This window comes from Amphiura filiformis, chromosome 7, assembly GCF_039555335.1.
Source record: "Amphiura filiformis chromosome 7, Afil_fr2py, whole genome shotgun sequence".
In the NCBI taxonomy this organism is placed as follows: Eukaryota; Metazoa; Echinodermata; class Ophiuroidea; order Amphilepidida; family Amphiuridae; genus Amphiura; species Amphiura filiformis.
Genome location: NC_092634.1, coordinates 24,850,647 through 24,877,467, shown reverse-complemented (window position 1 = coordinate 24,877,467; position 26,821 = coordinate 24,850,647). Strand labels below are relative to the sequence as shown.

At 37.4% G+C, this 26,821-nt stretch overlaps 1 protein-coding gene and 1 long non-coding RNA gene across 2 annotated transcripts in view; one reads left to right on the top strand and one right to left on the bottom strand.

Moving 5' to 3' along the window:
- LOC140156942 (uncharacterized) overlaps positions 1 to 26,001 on the bottom strand; it is a 67,893-nt gene extending 41,892 nt beyond the window's left edge. The window contains exon 1 of the long non-coding RNA XR_011859612.1: positions 25,962 to 26,001. This is a non-coding gene — a long non-coding RNA (uncharacterized lncRNA). The remainder of the gene's footprint in view (positions 1 to 25,961) is intronic.
- On the top strand, positions 76 to 12,652 carry LOC140156321 (uncharacterized). The gene is made up of 6 exons (XM_072179301.1): positions 76 to 211; positions 5,521 to 5,546; positions 7,188 to 7,535; positions 9,117 to 9,419; positions 10,314 to 10,354; positions 11,840 to 12,652. Exons 2-6 carry the CDS (start codon positions 5,528 to 5,530, stop codon positions 12,209 to 12,211), a joined length of 1,083 nt encoding a protein of 360 aa, XP_072035402.1. The 5' UTR covers positions 76 to 211; positions 5,521 to 5,527; the 3' UTR covers positions 12,212 to 12,652.
- Positions 26,002 to 26,821: the final 820 nt, after the last annotated feature.

Here is a 26,821-nt window from a genome sequence, read left to right as displayed (position 1 = left end):
CTTTGCTAAGACTAGACTCGACCTTGAAAAGAGCCGAATTCTGCAGCTGGTGAATTTTCAGTGCCTTGCCCTTTGCTTCCTTGCATGTAATCCAATCCCGTGCTTGGATTACACAATGTCACAAATGATAATAAATAATGATGATGATTAATGTTTATTTTCAAATGTCATCTTTATGTTCCTGGTGTCCAGATACTTGGCCAATGGACTGGTAAGTAATTTGTTTTTAATTTTAAAATTACAATTTTTACAATTACAATTTCATGCCTTACAATTGAATTATACCTGATCGCAATCAGTACGACGGCAACTTCGTGACCTCTTTTGTTCGATAGAAACTTTTTACGGGTTGGTGAACACGGGTTACGTAACTAAATGTTGAAAATTTGGCCGGCAAACATGTTTTAGCGAAATAGCTCCAGAAATGGGAGACAAGGGTCGCTTTTTGCTTAAATTGCGTACCATGATCACGGATAAGATACCAAACATTTGTGTAAAGAACAAAAAGCGAGTAAAAGTTGAATAATATTGAAAATAAAGAAGCTTGAACATGTCCAAAGTGGCGGAAAATGAGAAAAATTGCATGTCACGATCACCAAAATGGTTATATCTACAACTATGAGCAAACGCCGGTCGTATGCTTTTCTGTAATGATAGATATTAACTAACTTGAGCTTGTATTAAATTTTCAGCGAAAATGATTGGTGGAACAATCTAGTCGTAGGTTGGAAAGTTACTCTCAAAACGGCCCGTGTCTCAATCGTGCGTGTCCCGTTAGTGACAAGTGTCACTAGCAAAATAGCAGCCGGCCTTGTCATTATATCAAATAATAAATAATCGTCAAATAATCGTCAGAATCGTCCAGTTGACTCCAGTGATGTTTATTTATTCAAGCAAAATACTGCATTGACTTACAAAATATTGAAGTCAATATAAAAAGTAATATCATCTCATTTGACTGAACTTAAAAGCAGTTTTAAAAATATTATTGTTGATCGAGTCCCTGAATGAGAAATAAGATTGCAAAAGATACGGGAATGGTACAGTAGGTTGTGATGGTCTAGTGGTTGACGCCGTGGTTTGAAGTGCGAGAGGTTGAAGGTTCGAATCCTACAGCATTTCGACTTTTTTTTCTCTCTTGTTCTTTTAGGCCTATGGTGTATGTGTGTCGGCCCGTCAGTATTATGATCAATTGAAAATATTTCTATGCGACACATTTGCAATGTTTTTCTTTATGCGTAGGCTACGTATTAAAAAAAAATAAGATAGCGTCAGCCATAATTTACTTAATTTCAAACCTGATATTTTGGCATAATATTATTTGTAATTTTCACCGTTCTTACACCCTACCCAGACATACACATAATTGGAATCAGCGTTTCGTTGTCTAGAGTAACTTTAATTATCTTCAATAGAACACCATAAGCGGTCAAGATAAAAAAAAAATGCTTTCTTTCATTTTACCTCATTATTTCTGCTTCAAATGATCAGAAACCCTTCCTGAAAGTTGATTACTACTATCATAAATATTTAAAAAACAAAACCGATATGGTAGGGTTCGAACTTCCAACCTCTCGCACTTCAGGCACGGCGTTAGCCACTAGACCATCACAACCTGCTAACTTATTCTCGTACCGCTTGCAATGTTATTTCTAATTCAGTGTCTCGCTCAACAATAATCTTTTATAAACTGTTTGTAAGTTCAGTCAAATGGCTTGAAATTACGTTTTATATTGACTTCGATATTTAATAAGACAGGGCAGTATTTTGTATGAATAAATAAATATCACTGTAATCAACTGGACGATCCTGACAATTATTAATCGATTATATGGACAAGGCCGGCTGTTAATTTTCCTGCTGGACACTGGTCACTAATGGTCACGCATACGATTATGAGGGAAGCCGCTTTTGAAAGCAACTTTCCAACCTACGACTCGATTGTTCCACCAATCATTTTCGCTGAAAATTTAATACAAGCTCAAGTTAGCTAATATCTATCATTACAGAAAAGCATACGACCGGCGTTGGCTCATAGTTGCAGATATAACCATTTTGGTGATCGTGACATGCATTTTTTCTCATTTTTAGGCTACTTGCGCACAATAAACATTCATTTTCTCCACAATAATTGGACTTTTACACGTTACTGTTTGCCTTATACTCATGTTTCATATCTTATCTATGGGCTCAATATGGAAATGAAGGGAGAAACGACTTGTGTATTCCATTTTTTTGATGTTTTCTGAAAAACTGTATTTGCCACCTGATTTTCAACATTACGTTACGTAACAGCAGAGGTCACGCCGGTAAAAATTACCGGAAGTGAGCTAAGTTGCTGTCGTACTGCAATGTACCAATACCTTGAATTTATGTCCATGATCATGATGATCGATGCCTGATGATGCATGCTACCAACCCGGGCTACCAATACTACTAGTACTAAGATCTTAGGGCTGGCATTTTCTTCGGGGCTCCCCCGGGGGTCAGAGAATTTTCAGACCAAAAATAGAGGGTGTGTTATATAAATTTTTTTAACACCCAAACTGGGGGGTTATATTTATAGAATTATTGAGGGCTGACTTAAAATTTCATAATCGAAATGTGCGTACAATCTACACAATTTTTACGCGCGCCTTTTTTACAAGTTTACGATATAAATTTTAACGCGCTCCATGCACTTTCTTCGTGCTTCGCGTCTTAGTTCCGCCAATGAATAATTTGTCTTGATTCTGTGTGTGTGAGGGGGGGGTGGGGTCATATAAATTTTTCGACCCAAGATTGGGGGGGGCGTAAATATTTTGGCCCGTGATAGGGGGGAACATAAAAATTGACTCTGGTCACCGACATATTTCGACCCAAGATTAGGGGGAGGGTCGTAAATATTTTGGCCCGTGATAGGGGGGGGCATAAAAAATTGACTCTGGACACCGACATATTTGGGAACCCCCTTCCAAAGAAAATGCCAGCCCCCTTATCAGTGGCATAGCCAGGATTTTGGAACCGAAGGGGCACAACTTGTAAATGTACGGACGGAAATATTTTTTGCCGACGGAAGTTGTGAATGGTTGCCCCAATTTTTATTTCAATGGTTTGAAAAAGTGAAGAGCAAAAAAAAGGATATCAGGCGCTAGGAACCGAAAAACAACTAATTTTATGTATAATTCAATTTTTAAACATTTTTTATACAATTTTCCATTCTCTTTCATCACTGTGCAGTAAAAGCAAAATAAAATGTGTACATCCATATCAAAATGATAAGTTTGTCAGCTGCTACATGTGTCTTATTTCACATACTGGTAATAGCTAGGAATAAATACCATGTGCACTCATCAAGTGTATGTCACTTCAAATCATCCCCAAGTCAAATTATATAAGAAATGTTCTCTGTATTCCTAAGCCATGTGACTTGGGATGATTTGAAGTGACCTCCACTTCAGAGATGAGTCTGGTATTTATTCCTAGCTTTTATGTGAAATGAGGCACATGCCGACAAATGCAAGTGCATCGTTTTGATACACAAATATTAGTCCATTTATCACCCAAATTATTTTCACCAACACTTTCCGTCTACCGACGGCCTCTCATTAACCAACGGCCATCAACGGCCCCCTGCCCCCCCCACTGGCTACGCCACTGCCCCTTATATTTAGTACGTCCATGATGCTACTTGCTAGTAGAGACTCCCCCCGGAGTACAATGTAGCTCGAGATACTAGCTAAAATACAGGTTTACTGCACTTTACTATTTTATGTCCATTATCTTGCTGTATTTCAGCTAGACTGCCATGAGTAGAAAACCCAGGTTTTTTCTGAGAACAATACAAACACGTAATCTTTTCATTATTCGTAAAGAGGAGGGGATCATCCCTGAACTGTTGACTGTACTTCAAAAATACACTCATCTACTCTAGGTTCCAGAGTAAAATATAAACTAACAGCTTGTCTGTACGCAGTGCGATTACTCATGAGGGAAAAATTTCACCCCTGGCGTAAAAGGCTCTGTAAATCTTACCCCTAAATGGCGTAATTCAGCGTAAGAAACTAAAATCATGAAAATGGACCTGGCGTAAACTGAAACTATACACCCATATAAAATTGTTCAACGCACTAAATAGGTACATGTAGGCCTACAGTGTAATTTAAAGAAGAGTCCCAGGGGAAAGAGTTATGTGCCCCATGAAATTTACATAAAACATCATTTATTTCAAGTTTGGCTTTTCAGAATTAAAGAGACATCGGTAGTAACCCAGGTGAATAAATGTCGGTCCGGTGCTGGCATTGCCAAAAAGTTACCCTAAACGTCGAACTGGAAGTTGAAAATGATACCCTAAACGTCAAAACTTTACCTGAAAAGTTTCCTTTTTTCTAAAAACGTCGACGCTGCCACAAAGCCAAAAATCAACCCTTTTTCGACGTTTTTGGGGACGAGCATGCATACATACCACTTCACTTTGGTATGCGAGTGACCCTGCGGGGCTAGACTGTGGAACTCAGTCTTCAATGATAGTCAGTCCTTTATCTTTTGGTCGTTATATGACTATCATTTGATGACTGAGTTCTTATACATTGTATCTTCCGAGGAGCAGTTTCAGACAATAGCTTGGAATTATCGGAGCAGAGCTGTTATCTTTTGAATTGTTTTATGACCACTCAAGCATATAGTCAAACCTGTCAAGGACACTCGGCGTGAAATTGAAAGACCATCCATGTCACTCGCCACAAAAGAATGTCAAAGGTCATAAAACCCCCATAAAACACCAATTTGGTGTCTTCTGCTCCCAAGAATTTGTACCTAAAGGCCTATGGCTGCATGCATGCATGCATCATTGCATGATACACCCACCCTCTTGGATTTTGTTCTCATTTAGCTCAAATCAAACGCACCTTTCATGAACCCCTACAATGTAAGTGAGATCACCAGAAAAAAATTCAAATTCCATTTCGTTTGTGAATGTCGGGCTGTCAAAGTTTGGCGACCTTGACGAAAATTGGGAATGACCCTCTTGTTGAATATGGTCATTCACTGGCTGTGTCTGAAATGCCTAATGCCAAAAAAGATAGATTTTGAATTTCGTTGGGATTTTTTTTTGGGGGGGGGGTCAAAATCAGCACTTCGTAAGTCTGTTAAATCAACTTTTTTTTTTTTTTGAAGGACCAATGATAATGTCACAGTGCACTTATATAGGTCCTAATTATATTCAGAATGGATTAACAATGTGCAAATTGTCTTTGACCAATTCAAAACAAAAGAGAAATGTCTAGACCCCCTACAGAATTTTCGGGCCCCCTAAAGTGGTTCAGCCACAAATGGCACTTTAAATCAGCAAATTTTGACCCCTAATAACTTACGGTTTTACAACAGATATGAATCTAGGTTGTTTGTTTCAGACTAGAATTGACCAAATTATAGCAGTAATACTACAATAACTCATTTTGTCCACACTGTATGCTCACTTTCAATACCATGACAGTACTTTTCTTTTACCCTAAATAATATTTGTTTGTTTTTCTTTTGCAGATGAAAAATGGCAGCTGAGAAAAGAGGTAATTTCTCAACAATTTTCTATTTCTCATAATCGTAAATTTATTATTTGTATAGTGCCTTCAATGATGTGCACATCTCAATAGAACTACTTTTTCATCAAAATTAGTTCACAAAATTCACATCCTCTTATTCCTCTATGATGTCCATGTCAATGGTGATTTATGTTTGGATATGCGCTGGTGAAGTGACGTAATAAATCGGATTAACTACCATAGCAATATAGGTGAAATTTTTTTTTGATTATATTGCGCTGCAATACAAGCAGGTTGCACTCATCATATGTGTATGTCTGCAATCATAGATTATTAATTTTACAGGTGCAAGTGATCAGTATGATATGGTTCAATGCAGAGGTACCGCGTGAACATACCAGTGCAGCGCGGTATATTCAAAAATTGTTCTCACCTATTGCTATGGTAGTTAATCCGATTATTACATAACTTCGCCAGCATATTGAAATGTCTAAATATCACCAGGTTGGCGCACTCAGGAGTGGACAGGCTGGGAAATAAGAAGTGCCGGACCAGGGGCTACTTTGTAAAAAAATAGCCCCTGGGTCACAGTGTTTTACAGGAAACCAGGGGCTATTTTCAATCATTGAAAATCATTTCAAGCCCCTGGTGCATTGACAATGCACCAGGGGCTATTTTGAAAGCACATAATTACTGATGTTCGATAATGTTATGATAAATGCCTTAATAACCATTAACCATATGAACATGCAGGCAGAGAATGCAAGAAATAATCCTAAATTCTATGAACAAAATGCACAATTCTAATTAATAGTCAAAATGACCATTAGTGCCAGGTGCCAGTTTGAACAAAAATAGGTGGCCCCTGGTCACAGGTATTTACTTCAAGAGAACCAGGGGCCTTTTGGGGCTTTATGGGAGCCAAATGGCCCCTGGCCACCACTTATTTCCTAGCCTGGTAGTGGACACCCTACCAGCCCTCGAATTAACCCACGGCACCCACGGCATAATGCCGTGGGTGCCCATTCCCACTGCCGTAATGCCCTCAAAATATGTCCTTTACCAACGGCAGTCACTTGCCGTGCCCTCTAATGAAGTTGCCGTCGGTGCCCCAGCCCTGTCCCTTCATTATAAAATCATCTTTCAGACTGTTTGTGTGTGTTTTCTTTGATTTTGAGAAATTGCCTTGGTGCCCTTCTCAAATTTTCAACAGTTGCCATGATGCCCTCTTGAAATATTACAAACTGCCTTACTGCCTTGCCTTTTCAGTGAAAATCCAAGGCAATTATCAACTTGCCCTAAAAAAGTTGCCGTGCCCCCCCTTCAGATCCTTAATGCGAGGGCTGCACCCTAATTTGTCAAACATATGTGTGTAACATATTTTATGTTTGCTTTTAAAATACTTGTTTAAAGATAGGAAGCAAAAAGACATCAAAATAAGAAAATTGGCATCATAATGAGCCGTTTGCAACAATGTATGCTCGGGGAGTCAGGGTCAGTAATCGGTTTTAATATCACACTTTGTTGCTAGACAAGCTGATGATAATAATAAAGTCATTTGATTGGATCAGATTCTGTGACACCATGACCAGATCATGTGGTTCTTAATCTTGCATCTCTGTATTTTTTATCTAAATCATGTTTATTTTCTGTAATTCCTTTCCATAGCAAAGCTGAAGCGCCATCCTTCAGAAGTACACTTGCGAGAGTTGGCAAATGATATAGGACATGAATGCGACAAGCTCGCTACCTTCCTAGGTTTCAAGAAAGCCGAGCTGGACCAACTACACCTGACCCACCGAGGTTTTGAAGACTGTGTTTTTAACATGCTGGTTAATTGGAAACAAAGGAACTACAAAAAATTAGATCTGTTTAAGGACTTGTGTGATGCCCTTGAAAAATGCCATAGAGTTGATCTGGTGTGTAAAGTGGAAGACTGGAAAGAGGAACCACATAAATCACGGGACATTGTAGATGAAGATGAACCAGATGCATCTAGTCCTTCCAGTGCTACAGGTTAGTTGAACATGTGTCCCTTATCCACAAACCTGGAACATATCAAAATTTTCCTCTTTTTTTTAATTTTGATGTAAAGAAAATACTGAGTCATACAGAACGGTAAACTGCATATCCGTCTTTACACGCTTTTCAATGGGAAATGAACTTTGCTGCTTGGATGATGTCACGAGAGGTTAGCATTTATTCCTTATTGAAAAGCGTGTAAAGACGGATATGCAGTCGACCAGCCTCCATAGAAAGCAAGTAATTTAAACATTTTACTTGGCAAATCTAATGAAAAAATAACCCACTACTTTAGCTGTATACTTCCAAAGATATACAAGGAATTATTTCAGTTGAAATCCATACACCTCCTACAATGTATGGAAGACATGACCTTAATCTCCCTCACAGGGGATGTAGAGACTTCAAGTGGAGTTACCCATTCAGGTAATTAAAACCCCATTTGAAATTCACATTCCGTGTGTGAAAGATTAAGGTTATATCTTCCATATGGGGTATATTTATTCCAACTGGAATAATCTAATTTGTCAAGGTTTCAAAGACATTTAGTATCAATGCATTTCTTATGAGAAACACACTTATGAATTTTCCAAAATGATACACACCACTGAGCCAGGGTTGTTGATTTTTTTATTTGAATCAGATTTTTTTTGATTTAAATCAATTTTTTTGACATTTTTGATTCCAAGAACTGCTGTACCCCATGATAAAGTCAAAAGAGTACCAGTGGAATGCTAGTTATATGCATAATCCTACCAGGTATTTACAAAAATCAAAACATGGTTTTACTTGTGAAAATTTTCAAAGAAAAAATTTGGTAAAATCATGGGGAACAAACCTGTTGAATTCTGCACCTTGAAGATGAATTTTTAGCAATAGATAAAGTGACATCATAGAGGTATTTTAATTGTATCCAAAAGTTGTAGAAGCATTTATGAAGTAAAATAAGTCAATTTAAGCAAGAAATTAACTTTTATCAAAAATGGTAAAAAATGGAAAAAAAGTTTTCAAATCAGTGATTTAGAAAAAAATCAAGTGATTTAACTCGATTTAAATCGGCATGATTTAAATCAAACAACCCTGTCACTGAGGGATTATTAACAAAAAGTCAGTGGGCATTTATTGATTAAATAATCCTCTATTTCTGATATAATTTTGTGCTTTGATAAATTTTTCGGTATCACAACCATTGACCCTAAAAAGGACAATTTTCTTAAATGTGACTAATTTTTATCATTTCTGTGTCTTTGGCCTGCAATATACATGTATCTCAAAATCAGATCTGCCAAAATGCTCCAGGATTTGTATGACTTGTATGTATTTCAAAATCAGATCTGCCAAAATGCTCCAGGTTTTGTGAGATAGAACAGGTCTCAATTAACATGATCTGTTTACATGTATAATCTGTAATTAACTTTAAATTGTATGCAACCCTAACTCTAAACCTTAACCTAGTTACCAGTGTGTTGTTGCGGGGGTGGGTGCGTATTGTATATTTACCGATGTGTGGCGTGCAGGGCCTACGAGAGCTAGCCTTTCTAGTAATGATTTTCTCAATTTCAAATCCAAATACAGCTAGGCCAGAACTGTCACGTAGTTACAGCTACATAAACAAAACTCTAGAGGAAGAACAACTCCGTGATCTCAGTGAGAAGATCGGCGCAGAATGGGAAAAAGTTGCAACATTCCTAGGTTTATCACCCATGGATGTTTACAAGATCAAGTTTAGTTATATAGTTGCTGGAGACCGTGTGTTTGAAGCGCTGGTACAGTGGAAACGAGGGATGACCAAGAACACCAACATGGTGAAGACATTGGCGAAAGCTTTGGAAGACAGCGGAAGGAGGGATCTTGCAGAGGAGATACGAGAAATGGGTGGTAAGTAAGGATCAGAATTTAATGAAAAGGGGAAAGCTGATAGAATTAACTTGTTTCATTGTTTATGTAGTACTGAATTCTTTTTGGGTTTTTGTCCACTTGGATGGGTAAGGTTGATTGATTATAACAGTCATGGTGAGATTTGGTCAATTGATCAAAAGAGTGAAAATATTGATCAACACAGGATTTAGCTGTAACTGACCTTGACGCAACGTTCCCGGAACCACCGCTAGGTGGCAGCACACGACGAAAGCTTTGATGGAACACCTTAATTACTTTCATATGCGAAGACCAGGTAATGCTCTGAGATGCCCCAGATATCTATGATGTAGCCACAATTTTGACATTGTACATGTAGCGCATGGAATGCCTTAGGATGGTTTCAAAAGGGTTGGAAACGCTGATAAATATACAAAAAAGTGCATTTAATCAACAGATCTAACAGACCCATGACGTCTGTGTGATGTCACGGGTCTAGCCGGGTATAGCCCCCTTCATCTGGCCAGACGCCACCATACAACGGCATCTATCTCTAGTTCCGGAAAACTCTGGGTTATTTGGTCCATCTGATCTGCACATATAGTATAGCACTATAGTACTAGCTAAATGTTGATGAAAATATCCAACAAAATCCTTTCAAAATGTGGGTTTTGGGTGACGCACATTCAACAAAATGTATCAAAGTGATCCATGTGCTTAGCAAAATCCATCATCAGGCATCACCAAAATAATGACAAATATGTGATTCCATCATTTGGCAGGAAAATGTGAGAGAGTGTCCATAAGGAGTGTACCTTACACCAGTAGGTGTTGCCAGTTTTAGACCAACTGATTTCTTATGATGAGATGACTCATGCTTTACCTTGCTGATGATTTTTATTTCTAATTCTACAGGTTATAATGAAGAAAAGAGGAAGGAGGACATTAAAAGAGATGTAAGTGGATTGTATTCAGAGAATTTCTGACATCCAGCCCTTGAATTAACCCACAGCACCCACGGCATAATGCCGTGGGTGCCCATCCCCACTGCCGTAATGCCCTTAATATATGTCCTTTACCGACGGCAGTCACTTGCCGTGCCCTCTAATGAAGTTGCTGTTGATGCCCCAGCCCTGCCCCTTCATTATAAAATCATTTATCAAACTGTTTGTGTGTGTTTTCTTTGCTTTTGAGAAATTGCCTTGGTGCCCTTCTCAAATTTTCAACAGTTGCCATCGATGCCCTCTTGAAATATTACAAACTGCCGTGCTGCCTTGCCTTTTCAGTGAAAATCCAAGTCAATTATCAACTTGCCCTAAAAAAGTTGCCGTGCCCCTTCAGATCCTTAATTCGAGGACTGCTGACATCTCTGTCAATCAAACTCCCCACAGCCTGTGATCGGTTAGCCAAGCACAGCCAGGTGCATATTTTTTTTGATTGACAGTTGCTAGGCATTATAATACTTGGTTAGATCTGTGAGTAATTACGATTGTATTGCAATTGAAATACTTTTACTTGAAACAGATTCATCGGGTTTGTATGAAAGAGTTTTTTGATTTGTCAAAACCAGTTGAAGAACTTGCAATTTTTTTGCTAACAGTTTCGTCAGTGAACCACTGACTTTTAAGTTTTTCTAAGCTTGTTGTTGTTGTGATGATCCAACAGCTGATGACTGGCGGGAAATTGTGATCCATTTTTGGAGATTGCTACCGGAAGTGACATAATTTCCCGCCAGTCATCGGCTGTTGGATCATCAAAACAACAAGCTTTGAAAAAATCAGTGGCTCACTGACGAAAAATAGTAAATTCTTCAAACAATTGGTGTAGCATTTACGCTACATGCGCATTGCAAAATGCCTGACTGGCGCACACTTATGAGAATTTGCGCAATTAGTGCATGTTAGGACTTTATTGATGTATGCAGTAAAAAACACAAATAATTTTCGCCAATTATAAGCCGAACAAACTACAATGTATAGCTTTGAGTGTGGGCCTGTTCATCGGCAACTGACTTCATTTGCGCAAATGAGTAGGTTACCGCATTATACAGGGTAGAAAACACGTTTGTGTAAATGTTTTCTTGTCAGAAATGAGACTTTGAGTATTTCTTCTCTATAAAACTGGGGCCTAAGCACGGATGAAAACCTCAGCATTGCTGGATGCAGATGTTCTTCTGACTCATAAATCATTGAACTCCTATTCAACTAGGCAAATAAGATTACCCAATCAACAAAGCAAAGTATTGACCCATTGACGTTACCTAAGAAATAAAATATTGTTTACTAATTATTGCAGTGAATATAATAAGCTTTTAAGCTCTTGTGATTGGATAAAAATAAACAATCAGGCCTTGTTCAAAGGATATCCTGATCTGCCGGGGAAATTAATATAACTGTCTTGATTTACTTTATTTTTATCCCTGTTCTTTTTAAATCACACAGTTGCTGGAGCTATACAATCTACCACCTTTTCTTGGTGAAATACTGAAAGGTTATGAGAAAATAGAAAATCCAACCATACCCTTTGACCTTTTCATGGAACTTTGTATAGCACTTGATCCTCCTGATGTACTCGGTAATGACTGGCGCAGACTAGCTGATAGACTAGAATTAAGTCGCTTCATCTCCTATCTAGAATCAGAGTACAAAGAAGGTCCGACGTCGGGAGTATTATGGTGCTGGATGAAAAAGAACAAGTCATTGGAAGAACTCGCCAAAACGCTTGATGAGATGAATCGAGGCGACGTTGCGCTGAAGATCAATGCTCACCTTGGAATCGAACCACGTGAGGATGATGTTCAAGGTAACGAATGAGAAAGAAGCTAGCAGCTACAGCTATCCAGTATTTGACATTTCACATTCAGATATGAGAGTACCCAATGGAATGTACATGTAGCAGACTACATACCTGAAGTTTGTGTGACATACAGATACCTTAAAAAAATTGGTGGGTTCTCAAAGTCAAAAGTGACCTTTCACAATGGAGCATTATAAATCTCACCCGGGGGTACTCGGTATACAAATGACCATATATACAGGGACCTGCCGCAAACATGAGTAGCGTTTTTCGGCCTTTTTGTATATCAATGTCCCCTTTTTCTAGGCCAAAATTGGTATATGGATGGGTCCATTTGTCAAACTTTCTAATATTTTATTAGAAAATAGCCCAGTTTTGCCTGTTCACTATAGCCAAAATTGTTGAAATTTCACAATAATTTGTGGAAAAAGTTGTAAATCTAAGATAATTTGTGTTAAATTTGGTGGAAACTTTGACATTTGATATATATCAATGGGTCCAAATTTCTTTGAAAAATTGGTATATTGATGGGTCCAATTAGAAATTAACAAGGCCCAAACAGCATGTAGGTTTTGACAGGGTCTCTGGTAATTGGGTTGGATTGCCAAGTGCTATCTGCTACAGGGCAAGTTCAAATGATCTGTATGCAACTTTGAAAAAATATATATCTATCAGTATTCAAATCATTTTGTTACCTTTTGAATATTCACACACCCCCTGTGGAAGATTTCACTGCCATCTCAATTCCAGTTAAACCTTATGTTGATAATGTTCAATCCAGCTGAAAATTTTGGCTAGTTTTATGTGAAATTCCAGCTGAAAATTGTAACATCCAGTTGAATTTTGCACAATTTGGCCTAAAATTAGACAAATTCAAAATCTTCCAGTTTGTATGGATGAAAATAGTGGATCTGGAATAATTTACACTGTTGAATTTGGTTGGAATTTCACAATTTTCCACAGTGGGAATATGGTTTTCAAATGGAACAGCCCCAATTTATTTGTAAAACTTCCACGCTATACCTTTTATAGTTTTGAAAAAGAAAATGTTTTGTCAAATACTCACACAAAAAAATGTTGCACACAGATGAGCATTTGACTTAGTGTTTCTAGCTTAATGTACATGTACTGCTGCCCACAAATGAAGATATGTCACCTGTATCACATACTGATGTATTTGCAATGGCTGCCTTGTGTGACCTTTTATTATTGTCATCTAATATTGTATAAAGTGTTATCACAATATTACAATCCCATGTCCATTCATAAAAGAAAGAAGCATGGTGTAATATTATACAAATATTAACTGTCTATGAGTGTGATGGTCGAAATATAATCACGAGGTGAATGGATTGTTCCATTCCACGAGCCGAAACGGCGAGTGGAATGGAACAATACATCTTTCACCGACATTTTTTCATCAACATAACACCATGTTTTGCCGTGATATACTTCACATTTTGGGGTCCACCCCATAACTAAATCGGCGAGTCAAAGATTCAGCTCACGATTTGGCGCAGGCGCACTACGGCAGAGCACATGATGGTAAAGACTATCACACGGAGAGGGTGATAGTAAAAATGATCAATGGTAATCAACCAATGAACTGTCTAGAATTTATGTATGAGTGATATAATAAGTAACAATATTATACAGTGGCATGTCCGGGGGTCTTTGGGTGCTGAAGCCCCCTCCCCCACGCTTTGTTAAAAATCATGTAAAATCAGCCGTTTTTTGGCAATTTTAGCCATTAAGCCCCCCGCATAAATCTGAAAGAGGGGCTGAGCCCCCCGCAGGAAAAGATCCTGGACGCGCCGGTGATATATAAAGTACAATGATAATAAAAATCATTGAAGGCAGCTATTGCAAATATGTCACTATGTTCAGTTCAAATTAATTGCATCTTCAGTTCAATATTGGGCTATTCCAGTTGTCAAATCCATACATCCCAAAACCATGATGTAATCTTCCACACACGGAGGGTGAATGTCAAATAGGGTTATACCTGAATGGGTGACTTCATTTGAAATCGACACCCATTGATTTCCATAGGGGTTGCATGGATTTCAACTGGAATTGCCCACTGATGCTAAAAATCATTAACAATGGTGTAAATTTGAAATTACTTGGTACTCTAGGTCGGTAAACATGAGTAAGATTTAATCTTTCCCTAGTCCTTTTAAGAGGGCTGAGCTTTGAAGCTTTCGGTACTCTAGCGAGTGTCATTTTCAGAGCTGATGATCGTTCTGAAGATGGATTCTCTAGGGAAAGATTAAATCCTACTCAATGGTGTAAATGTTGTTGAAATCAGTCTTTATATTATTTCATTAAGTTTATTTGAGCAGAATTTAACAGTTTTGCATTTTGATGTTTGCATAACATAAGAGCTACCCATGTTATGCAAACATGCTGTGTCCATTCAAAACAGCAGCGTAGCCAGCCTGAGGGGGCAAAGCTAAATATCTGTCTTCATTTGTAAATTTTTAGTCCATTTTTAGTCATTTTAATGACACTTTACTCTTTGCCGTCCCCATTTTTATTCCTAAATATTTCTGTTGAAGGGCAGTTTCCCCTGGCTCAACCCTGGCTGCACCACTGGGAAAAAATGTATGTGTTTGTAATTTTTGTAAGAAAAATCTGTTTCATCCATCTATTTATTCATTTTGTTGTAAGAATTATTTTTTTTCAAATTACCATGAAGTATATCTTTTGATTGGATTACTGTTTGCTGTTATTTTTGCTTATAAAATTTTTTGTGTGATTTTCATGTTTTGAGAAATGTTGCGTGTTGTTTATTGTGCGGAATCTATGTAACTCTATTATATACTGTATATTTGTGTGTTGTCTTTAAAGCCATATTATAACATTTGCTGAGGAGGACGCCCTCACTGAATTTTTAAAATTCTTTTTTACACGATTATATTGTACTTTATTAAACCAATATACCCTGCAAAAATCAAGACTCTAGGTGCTGTAGTTTTGTCAAAATCCAAGATTTTGAATAAAACGAGGGAACCGGCATTTTATTATTACGATGGAATTATTAGTCAAACACATACACGATGTTCATAACACACAGTACGTGCACGGCGTGCGGGACGGTGATATACACAACAAAGGGTCGTACCACAACATGACCGAAGGAGTGGTACGTATTGGCGACATGTGCGCTGGTAGTAAATTCCAATTTTCTTTGCTTTGCCGTAGTTGTTCAGCTCAAAAATAAAAGGGAATATATCTGACAGTAAAAGCTAACAAATAAAAAAAAAAAAATGCTAATCTATTTTGTTTGAAAATGTTATAATATGGCTTTAAGTTTACATGTCCATTCACAAAAATAAAATCCTTGCGAAAATAACAGCGTATACAGAACTGTAAAAGTGGAAATTTTTGTGGAAAATTAATTTTCATGCTCAATAAAGCTACCACAAAAATAAAAACGTGCGAATGTGTTATTTCATGTACTAGATAGATCTATGCAAGAAAACTCAAAATCGCGAATTTAAAAACAAGGGAATTCGCCAAAGCATGAAAAATTACACACACGAAAACAAGCACCTTTACAGTATATTACAGAAATGAAATTAGCTGATTTTAAATTGGTGCAATATCTATTTTGATGATGATTTCGATCATTACAATCCAATCAATTTCTTGCCAATATTTGAGGCTATCGTAGTAATTTTAAGAAATAATTTGTAATTAGGTAGTTTAGTTGTATTTTTAGCTAAAGGGGTAAGCATGGTAAGGATTGATATGGTAAAGCTATTTAATTTTGCTAGTATTTAATTTCGCTTATTACCAATGACCACCATTTTTGTTGGTATTTAATTTTGCTAATCCAGCAATTCATATGTACAATTCAATGTAAAACTGTTAAATTTGCGGGTATTTCTAGCGAAATTAAATCTCTAGCAAAATTAACCCCATGAGAACTACCTGTCGATTGACCAAAAAGAAGTTTTCATTATCAATTGGACCAATCAGCAACATTGTTAGAATAATTTTGCCACACAAAAAAATTAGGGTGAATTATTTGCAAAGCTCCATTGTGATTGGTGATTAAAGTGACCAATCAGAGGCAATGTTAGATCAGCAGGTAGTGCTCAGGGGGTTAAGTGGTTTTACAGTATGCAATGATCTAACCTTGAATGGTCTATATGACCACGTTTCTGTCAGAGTGTTACTTAAAATTAAAGATGCATTCGGAGGGGGCAAAAGCCCAGACCTCACTGCAAAATTGGGTCTGGATTAGCTGGGAATAAGAGCATCCAAAAAGTGGTCAACCCAATTTTAAATTCACACTCCCTGTGTGGAAGATTATGGTTGTGTCATTCAAGGGGTGTAATGTATGGATTTCAAATGGAATTAGGGATCGTTCACAAACACTTATAATGGGGGGGGGGGGGCCTGACAATTTTCATCCCTCTGAAGGGGGGGGGTTAAAAATCACCTTAATTTTTCTCATAGAACATTAGTTTACACTATTTTCTATTGGGTTGACGTACATTTTTCATGGCCAAAAGGGGGGCCCTGAAAGTAATATTAGGTTCGAAAGGGGGGCCCTGAAAAAAAATTTCATTTTGCATCAGGACCCCCCCCCCCTTTACAAGTGTTTGTTAACATTCCATAATGGCGGCAGATGAGTGTTAATCTAAAGCTTGATGAAAGTAGGCAGTGGCGGCAACAAGAATTTTTTCTGGGGGAGTGAATTGGGGATGAGGGTATTCAGCGCATGACAATTTGCCTCAGAAGTGCATTTTTTACTCAAAACGTGGGGTTTTAGGTCGTTTTCCATAGGACCATTTTCACCTTGCCCCCTGTGGTGCCGTCACTGCAAAAATTACAAAAGGTTTTTGCCCTTTGGTTATCAATTTGATTTATTTAACAAAATGATCCAGCTGCAGTTTTTTTCATTTGAATGAACACAGCATACAATGCATGATAAGGAAGTGAATCCAACTCACTCCTGATTGGCTGGTATATTTGGTAATGTATTTTGATTGGTCTGATCAGTATTTTGCTCTACCCACATTTTGTTGTTTGTCATACTGCGCTGACTGTTCAAATGAAATTACGGGGAGGGGGGGGCAATTTCACCTCTCCCCACTTTTGAGGCAAAATCTCCAAAATTACATAAATTTTGCCCCCCCCAAAAAAAAAAATCCTGGTGCCGCCTCTGCTGACATTGTAGCTTCAAATGAATGTGCAGCAGTATTGCTTTAATTATTATAAGTATTAGTTTTAGTTGTAGTAAAAGAAGCACTCTTTATGATCACAGCCACAGGGTTGCCAACAAATTTCAGCCCAAATCACGGGTCAAATAATCGAAAAGTCTCCAAATTTTTCCGTTGGTTTCTATGGGGTAGGAAAACTTATCGGAAGTTGCGGGAGCCAATGTTGAAAAGTGGCCCAATATTTTTTCTTAACCATTGGTTTCTATGGGACAGGAAATTGTCAAAAGTCGCCCAATTGGACTACCAAATCGCGGGTTTGGCAACCCTGCACAGCTTGCAAATCATGAATTGGGGATAAGAAGATGTTATAATTTAAAAAAATGTACCTTGTGTCTTATAATTAATTCAACATATTTTTACATTGTAATATATGCATGTCAACTTTACTACTTTTCTAAGGTATGAATTGTGCCCAGGCGCGTAGCAAGCGGGGGGACAGGGTGGACGAAGTCCATGGGCCCCGAGGGTTTAGGGGCCCCGAGCACAAAAGCGAAAATTAAACAAGGGCTGATAATGGAGAGCAGGGCCGGATTTTTATACCATTGGGCCAGATGTGGCCGGGTCCAGGGCAATTTTGGGCCCCCAAATTTTTGGGGCCCAAAAATTGCCATATGCATCTTTCTTTTCACTCCAATAACAGCATGATTTTTGTTCAAAATAGGGCAAAATTGTAAAATTTTCCGCGCTTCACACGCATTCAAGTAGCAAGATTTATGTTGATCTGGGCCAAAATAGTCTGAAATTGAATTGAACAAAATATGTTAGTCCCCCTATAGTTAAACCAAAACTTGGCCACTGACTTGAGTGCACATGCCTTCCTCGGCACATGAGTTTGGGGCCTGTACTGCTCCTTGTCCATGGGCCCCTGATGCTCTTGCTACGCCCCTGATTGTGCCTTTTTCTTATAATAATTTTATAAATATAAATTGACCAATAATTTGTACAAATCAAAGAAACCGCAAGTGGAAATATGTAAATAATGATTAACATACATGTAAATAATAACATTTACCTCAGCCCTCAAATTAATCAAAGGCTTGATGCCCTATAGACGTAATCATTGTGACGTCAACGCCGCCATCTTGTGGGTACAGAGTTCCTTGTTGCTAAGATCATCGCGTTGATGCTTTACTGAAGTGGTGCATCACACGCTGGGACTTCCGCGTAATCGGGACGTATTGTCTAACGCATGACATGCAGAACGGCAGTACCCACAAGATGGCAGATCCCACGGAAAAGGCTGACAGCCTCTATAGTGTTGCCTTGGGGCCATGCATTTCTGTTTTCAAGCCATTGAAAAGCATGTAATTAATTGCTTTGGATTGGCTGCCCTTTCAAATTCTTAATTTGAGGGCTGAGTTACCTGTAACATTTTAAAACCCAATGGGCTCAAAGAGGGTATATTATGAATTTGGCTATTGCAATTGAATATCACACCCCCATTGTGAAGGATTTAGACTTCAAATTCCAACAAAATTCAACAGTTTAAATCATTCCAGATCCCAATCATTTTTCATCCATAAAAGGTGTAAAAGATTTTGGAATTCCAAACCAAATTGTCTAATTTAGTAATTGTGCCAAGTTCAACTACAAGTTGATAAATTTTATCAATTTTCAGCTGGAATTTCTCATAAAGCTACCAAAATTTCCATCTGGACTGACAATGGGCTACTCCATCTAAAATCCACCCTCCCTCTGTGGAAGATTTTGGAAATATTTTCCACAGGGGGGAATATGAATGTCAAATGGAATGAATACATTCAAAGCTCAATTTCAATTTCAATTTCATACACCCTCTGAGAAAGTTTCAACCTGAATCTTCCACCGAGGGAGAGGGTGTTTCAAACGGTGCTGCTAATGTGTTCATTCCATTTGAAATTCATACTCCCACTGTGAACGATATTTCCAAAATCTTTCCACAGGGAAAGTGTGGATTTTAAGGTTGGTCTGAACCATGGAATTATGAAAAGCGTTTTGGTCTTGTAACTTCTAAATTGTTGATCTAAAGTGTATAAAAGTATACATATTTAGAATGGAAATGACCTGAAAAATTCAACGGTGACATCAGATTTATGTAAAAATGCTTACTTTTGAAGAAAATCATCAAAAAGTGTGATTTTGACCCAAAAATTTACATACACCATAACTAATTATTTTTTCAGTAAAAAAAATTTTCTTTTTGATTTTCAAAAACTAGTATGAAAATCTAGGATCCGTTTTTGTTTTTTTGAATTTTGACCATTTTTAGAAATATTCGATAAAAATGGTGGAAATTTGACAGTTTCAGCCTAATTTGATATAAAATTGGATCGGTTGAGCGCATATTTATTGGTCGAGCTATGAGTTTTAAAATATTTTACAACTCATAGCGAGACCAATAAATATTGGGCGTAAAGCATCCAATTTTATCATTATTATGTTTTGGATCCACTATTATCACAACTTGGATCCATTAAAACATAATAATGGGCAATACTGGTGTATATTTTTGTTTTTTTTGACGGAAATTTAAAAAAATGAAAAAACGGTCCCTAGAGGAAAAGGATCGAGCTGTACACGATAAGACCAAAATCTTACCTTTATTTTCTATAATGAATCTGTTAGCTTGCACGAAAAATTGAAAACATGCACGAAAATGAACACGTTTTAAATCGCCGTTTTGCAACCCTTGTTTTAAAATGTGATAATCTTGATTCCTGTAATTCCTGCAGCTCGTAGTCGTAATTAAAATACAACTTCCACACATGTTTTACGAAAATCCAAGCAAAATTTTCCATAAAAAAGAGGAATAACTGTTCATCAAGTCGTATGAATTTCCTGGCCGGCTATGTCTTCGGTCAGAAAAGTTGTTTTTAAGTCTCGCGCGAGATACAGGGGAGGGTGAATCGCACGCGTGTTATTAGTAGCTTGTTGCGTTTTGCATCGGGCGCAAGGCAAACATACGCGCCCGTTTACCAACGAGATTGGCAAGATTTCCCGCCATTGACCATGTGGACGATTTCAGATGGAAAAGGGTGAAATACCATATTTAAAAATGATAGAAATTTGGTAAAAAAATTAAAACCTAAAATTTTTCAGTTTAAACTTTAAGTACACAGACTAATGAATCTAGAATTCAAGAAAAGTGGAATTCTGCATTTTTAAAACATGCCTTGGTTCAGACCAACCTTAAATGGAATAGCCCAGTAAGGTACAACTGGAATTGAGATGGCAGTGAAATCTTTACAGTGAGTGTTTTAAATGGAATAGCCGATTTGTGTCAATCAAAAAGCTCTATTTTGATTGGTTACCCAGATAATTTTATCATAAAATTAACCAATCGGAGGTAGTGTTAGAACAATACCAGGAATATGCTGGCTCAGCTCAAATCGCACTGGAAGCTGTCAAAGTTAGGAATATTTATTCTAAACATTCCAAATTATAAACACTCCAATATCACTGATATCAACATGTGTAAGTGTTAATAATTCATAACACAAATACCTCTATTCAGTTATGAAGTGCTATAATTATGTGTAATTTAATTACCACTATAGATGTTAACTGGATCACACTTTTGAATCCTGAATTAAGATCTAAATGATCGCCACACGAAGTCGACTACAATGTACTATTGTCATTCCAAAAGGTGCGCGATCCAGTTACAATGGAGTTGACATCACTGGCGATCAAATATGTTAACATGTTATAATGTTAATTATCAATGGCCCAAGATGCATTTTAGACATGTAAGGGACCATTTAATATTACACCAGGTGGAGTGGGAGTTTTGACCAAAAAATCAGCAAAAATTTCCCCCCTTGTTTTCCCCTTTTTCTCCATTTAAAACTTAACATCCCCATCATGGTTCAAGTAAAAAAAATCAGATTCCTCCCTCAAGACTCCAAAAACAATTTGCATTCCCCCCATAATACCGTCTGACATAATATTGAATGGGCCCTAAGGTTACACTTAAATGTTGCATGTGTTTTCGGACCATGATTTGAACATTAATAATATATAAAGCTTTCTACTTTTAAGAAACATATTGAAGTGTTAAGGGGGTACTACACCCCTGCCCAATTTTGTGCCTATTTTTGCATTTTTCTCAAAAATTATAGTGCATTGGTGACAAGTAAGATATGTATATTATAGGGGCAAGGACTACAACTACTGCACTGGAAATTGTATTTATGCACAGACAACAGTTGTGGAGTTACAGTCAAAAATGAGGGAAAACCAATATTTGATCAATAAATCAATAACTACTTGCCTTGAGTTGCTGAATTTTCAGTGCAGTAGTTGTAGTCCTTGCCCTATAAATACATATCTTACTTGTCACCAATGCACTATCATTTTTGAGAAAAATGCAAGAATAGGCACAAAATTGGCCAGGGGTGTAGTACCCCCTTAACTGTGTTTTATATCCATCATTTTTGCAGTGGGTGTATGCTTATGAACCTTTTGGACAGTATTTATTTTGGGACATTAGAGCACATCAGACATATCGAATTGCATTCTGAATACGAAGAATGTCATTCTGATATCAAATAATTTTGGTTTTTGAAATTCGCAATTTAATACACATTTTATGGCAAATCATTAAAATTGATATTTTTGATATTTAACAGTACTCGAAGTAAACTTTATAAATCTGATGATTTATACTTAACGATATGTAGGTGGGATGAAATGCGACGATCAATTGAAAATTTTGACCTTTCGTATTGAAGGTATGGATTTTTTTTCCAAAACACCAAAAAAAAATTAGGTCTTTTTGGGAAAAAAATCTATATCTTCAATATGAAAGGTCAAAATTTTCAATTGACCGTTTTTCCTCCCTGCTACATACACTTTAAGAATATATCATTAGATTTATATAATTTACTTCGAGGACTGTTATATATCAAAAATTTGAAAAATATCAAATTTTTATAATTTGTCATAAAATTTGTATTATATTGTGATTTTCAAAAATGAAAATTATTTGATATCAGAAAGACATGCTTCAGATTCAGAATGCAATTCGATAGGTCTGAGGTGCTCTCATGTCCCACAAAAAATACTGTCGAAAGGCAATAAACGCTCATTTTAGATCCCTTAAAAGATTGTTACATGTTGGTAGAAATTGACCTACCTAAGCTAAGGTCCTATACTCAGATGGTTTTTGTTTACACTCAAAGACATTTTTTATCAATTTTTGGAGTGAAAAAAGGCAGAAAATTGGGTATATACACAGGGCCGTTCCGACCATTAGGCCAGGTAAGGCGGTCGCCTAGGGCGGCAAACGTATAGGGGCGCAAAAAAGGGCTAAAAAAGGAGAAAAAAAACGGGAACGGAGAAAGAAAAGGGAAGAAAAATGACATCGCCTCCCTCAGGGGCGCCGAATTGACAAATTCAATATCGATTCTGCGCCCTTCCAAGCGATAAAAGTCAAAATTTTCGCGCGCTTTGCGCGCATTTCCACAAGTTCATTTGCAATATAAATTTAAGACCGATATTCAATATCATTATAACGAAAATTCATTAGTGGTAAGTCCTATTTGTTTTGTACACATTTTTGCTCGCTCTGCGCGCAATTGTTTCAAGAATAAGGTGTGGGGATGTCATTATGTGTCCTTAGCCCAGGGCGCCACAAACCCTAGCTCCGCCACTGGAAAACAACTGATTAGTTTTAAAGGGGGTAACCCCCTTAACACTTTTTTGGTATGCTCTGGTGGGGCGGCAGGGAGAGGCTTTGCCTAGGGCTGCAAAATCCCTAGGAACGGCCCTGTATATACATTTGAAAGTGCAGCTGAAAAAAATCTGATACAAAATACATGCAATCTGAAACTACAATGACTGTGAGACTGTTTAGTTTAAGACCCACTACAGGATGTCTGTGAAAGAACTGTATACCATTGTAAATTGTAATTTTTGAATATTTTAATTCCTGATCCAAACAAGTCCATACTCCCCTGTGGAAGATATTTGAAATATCTTTCACTGGCGAAGTATGAATTTCAAATGGAATTAGCATATTTACCAACTCTATTTGAAACTCACCCTCCCTCTATGGAAGATTCAGGTTGAATCTATCTCACATGGTGTGTGAAATTTAAATGGAGAGAACTGCTGATTGCCAGTAGCATATCAGTAGACGACAGGGGGAATGGCCCTCTCAGGTAGCTCATGCAGGGAGGGTCAGCTCCATCTACTGGGTAGGTCAGTTCTATCTACCGAGAACATAGCGAACAGAACTGCACATCTTCTCTTTAGCTCGTTAAACACCTTGATTTTGGGTTAAAGTACTGTAAACTTCCCAAATTTTGTACTGTGTTCACTTTTGTGTTGATTTTGGGCTAAAATAGCATTATATCCTGATAAAACCGGGCTCAAATGATGTCCATCAGGATTTTTTATCTTTGCCCCCCCCCGACAACTGACCTCCGATACACCACTTCTGATTGCTGAAGGCTAATATATTGCCTTGTGTTTTTCCGTAGCTCTATGTTCAGTTTTTAATTACAGTAACACCAAGTAGTTTAGTCACAGTAACACTTCGTTGGGTGTATCTTATAGTAACAGATGTGAACATTGGGGTGTATCACAAATGGATATGAACATGGGGTGTATCACATAGTAATGCATGTGGACATTATGGTGTGTCACATAGTGACAGATGTGAACATTATGGTGTGTCACATAGTGACAGATGTGAATATTGGGGTGTATCACATAGTAATGCACGTGAACATCAGGGTGTGTCCCCGGGGTGTGTCACAGTGATGGATGTGAACATCGGGGTGTATCATATAGTAATGCATGTGAACGTTAGGGTGTCACATAGTGACAGATGTGAACATCAGGGTGTATCACAAAGTTATTGATGGTGATCGCAAATTTATCAAAAAAGAAAGGAACATCGGGAAAATGTTTAGCAGGTGAATTATATTGAGCATAGATTATAAACTCGTCATTAATGTTTAGCAATACATGTCTTTTAGAAGTCGAATGTTGAAAGTTATGTAAAATTGTGCATCTCATATATATAATAGATTGGCAAATTTATCTGTCATTATGTGAAAAAATTATGATACAATATAATGCTGCAGAAAGTATGTAGCTACTAATTGTGTAAAAATATGTAATTGAATTTATTTGATACTAAATATATTTTTATGATTATGCTCGCCAGTACTATGATAATAAATAATCATTACATCATATTTATAATGTTATCATTATTTTGTAAATAGTGCGCTTCATGTTTTGTCAATGATCAAATTGGGTTATCCCAGTTGAAATCCATATGTGTACATCCATATCAAAATTAAAAATGATGCACTTGTCGGCTGCTACATGTGTCTATTTTCAAATAATAGCTTTGAATAAATGCCAGCCTCATCTCAAGTGGAGTGGACCCACCCCCAGCTTTGACGCCCATGTAACCGAATTCGGAGGTGAGAAGAGTCCGTAGCTGAAAGTGCTGACAACAGGATCTAGGAAAAAAAGATGAAAATTAGGTGGTCTCACCGGTATTTTGAGGTGGTGGGTCTTTGGGAGCTGACGGCGTACCTGTAAAAGGGGGTCTTTTGGAGCTGCGAACAAGTAAAATGGGGACTTTTGGAGCTGCGAACAGTCAAAATCAAGGGTCTTTCGTGGCTTTCTGGTTGAAATTCGCCTGAAAAAAACTTTTAGAGCTGAAATTATCAAAATCAAGGGTCTTTCGGAGCTCTAATTTGGTCAAATATAGGGGGTCTTTCGGAGCTGCGAAATCCAAAAAGTGGGGTCTTTCCGGGGGAGCATACCCATATGGTCATTTGTGTTGAGTGCTACCCCCCCCTCCTGGGGTCTCACCCCTTGGTAAAAAAATCATTCAAATGACTAATGAAGAAGTTGATAAAGTTGACTAAGAGGTCCATTTTGGCATAGGAATAGGTTATTACTCAAAATATTCTCAATTTTTCAAACAAATAGCTTAATCCATGTTGCTATTGTTTAAATTATGTTGAAGTAGGCCTACTTGTAGGGCCTCCTTGCAAATCAGAGTTTTGTCATTGAAGGGGCTACCCTGCCTAAAGAAAGTTTAAATAATGAAGAAAAATGCATTAAACTGAGTACAAACAAGCTCAGTAGTAGTTCTGTGGAGATAGCTCTTGATATTTTGAGAGAAAATGTGACGTGTCATGTCAAAAGGAGACACTTTTGGGCAGGATCGTAAATGGAGAAATAGCCAAAAATCTGCCCGGTGGTGATTTTTTTCACAATTTGGGTTTGTTCTTGAATTTGTGATGTTAATAATGTTAAAATTATTGTCTGTTAGTTTCAGACCGGAATATAACTGGCATCTTGTATTTTTTTAGACATTTTTCAAAGTATTTCGTACTCTGAACATTGTCAATAATATAGGCCTATCTAAAGGCCGATATCTCAATTTCCAATTTTGTAATACCATAACTTACGAACTCAAGATCTTCGCTTAGGGATGTCCGATTTCATTGGGGAAAACGGTGTTGTGGAGCAAAATATTTATATATTTAAGATATGTAAAAACCTCAAAATTGATAACCTGCCCAAAAGTGTCTCCTTTTGACATGACACGTCACAAAGAATACAGGATATCTAAAAATTTGGGACTTTCTAATTCTATGTTGATTATTTGTATTACTTTTGTATTTTTTTAATAATAAATATAGGGTCCACAACTTATAAGTTCCCCCCCCCCCCAATAACACCCACCCCCTCGGGCGGTGGCCCTGCTGGCGACAACAAAGGTATAGTTTCATAATAGTTGCACAACTTTTTTTAAACCTTTCACATAATTTTTTGCCCTTTTATCAATTTCATTAATAATTTTTCTTGCCGCCCCTTCTGCCCCGCCATTTTTTCTTTAATAATTCTTCTTGCCGCCCCTTCTTTTTTGCTGCCCCCTGCTTTTACCTGGGGGACTCGCACCCTCAAACCCCACCCCAAAATATGTGCATGACACACCCCCTCTCCCCATCCTCCCCAGTCCAGCACTAATTGATTGGCAGTGTTTATTTGTTCAAAGAAAAAGTGTAAATAAGGTACATTTCTATAACGTGTCTATAACATTTCCAATACTGAAAACAATAGAAACTATCCTCTTAAATACCATTTTTATAAAAAGGACTTGAATCTGAACAAATCTGAACTACAGTAGGGATTTATTCACTGTGAAACAATTATCTAGAAACACTCAAGAAATTACCCTAGCCTAAGTGTATAAAATAGCTGGTGTGTCCGTATTTAAAATCGATTGACTACAAGCATGGAATAAAGAATAGAGCACGTAGTGCGATGGAATTGCAACTCCAATCTTCGATGTGAGGTCAGCGATCGTCACGCTTGCAACATGTGGACGTAGATGGCAGCAGCATTTTTCTTTAATTAGCATATTCGTGACGT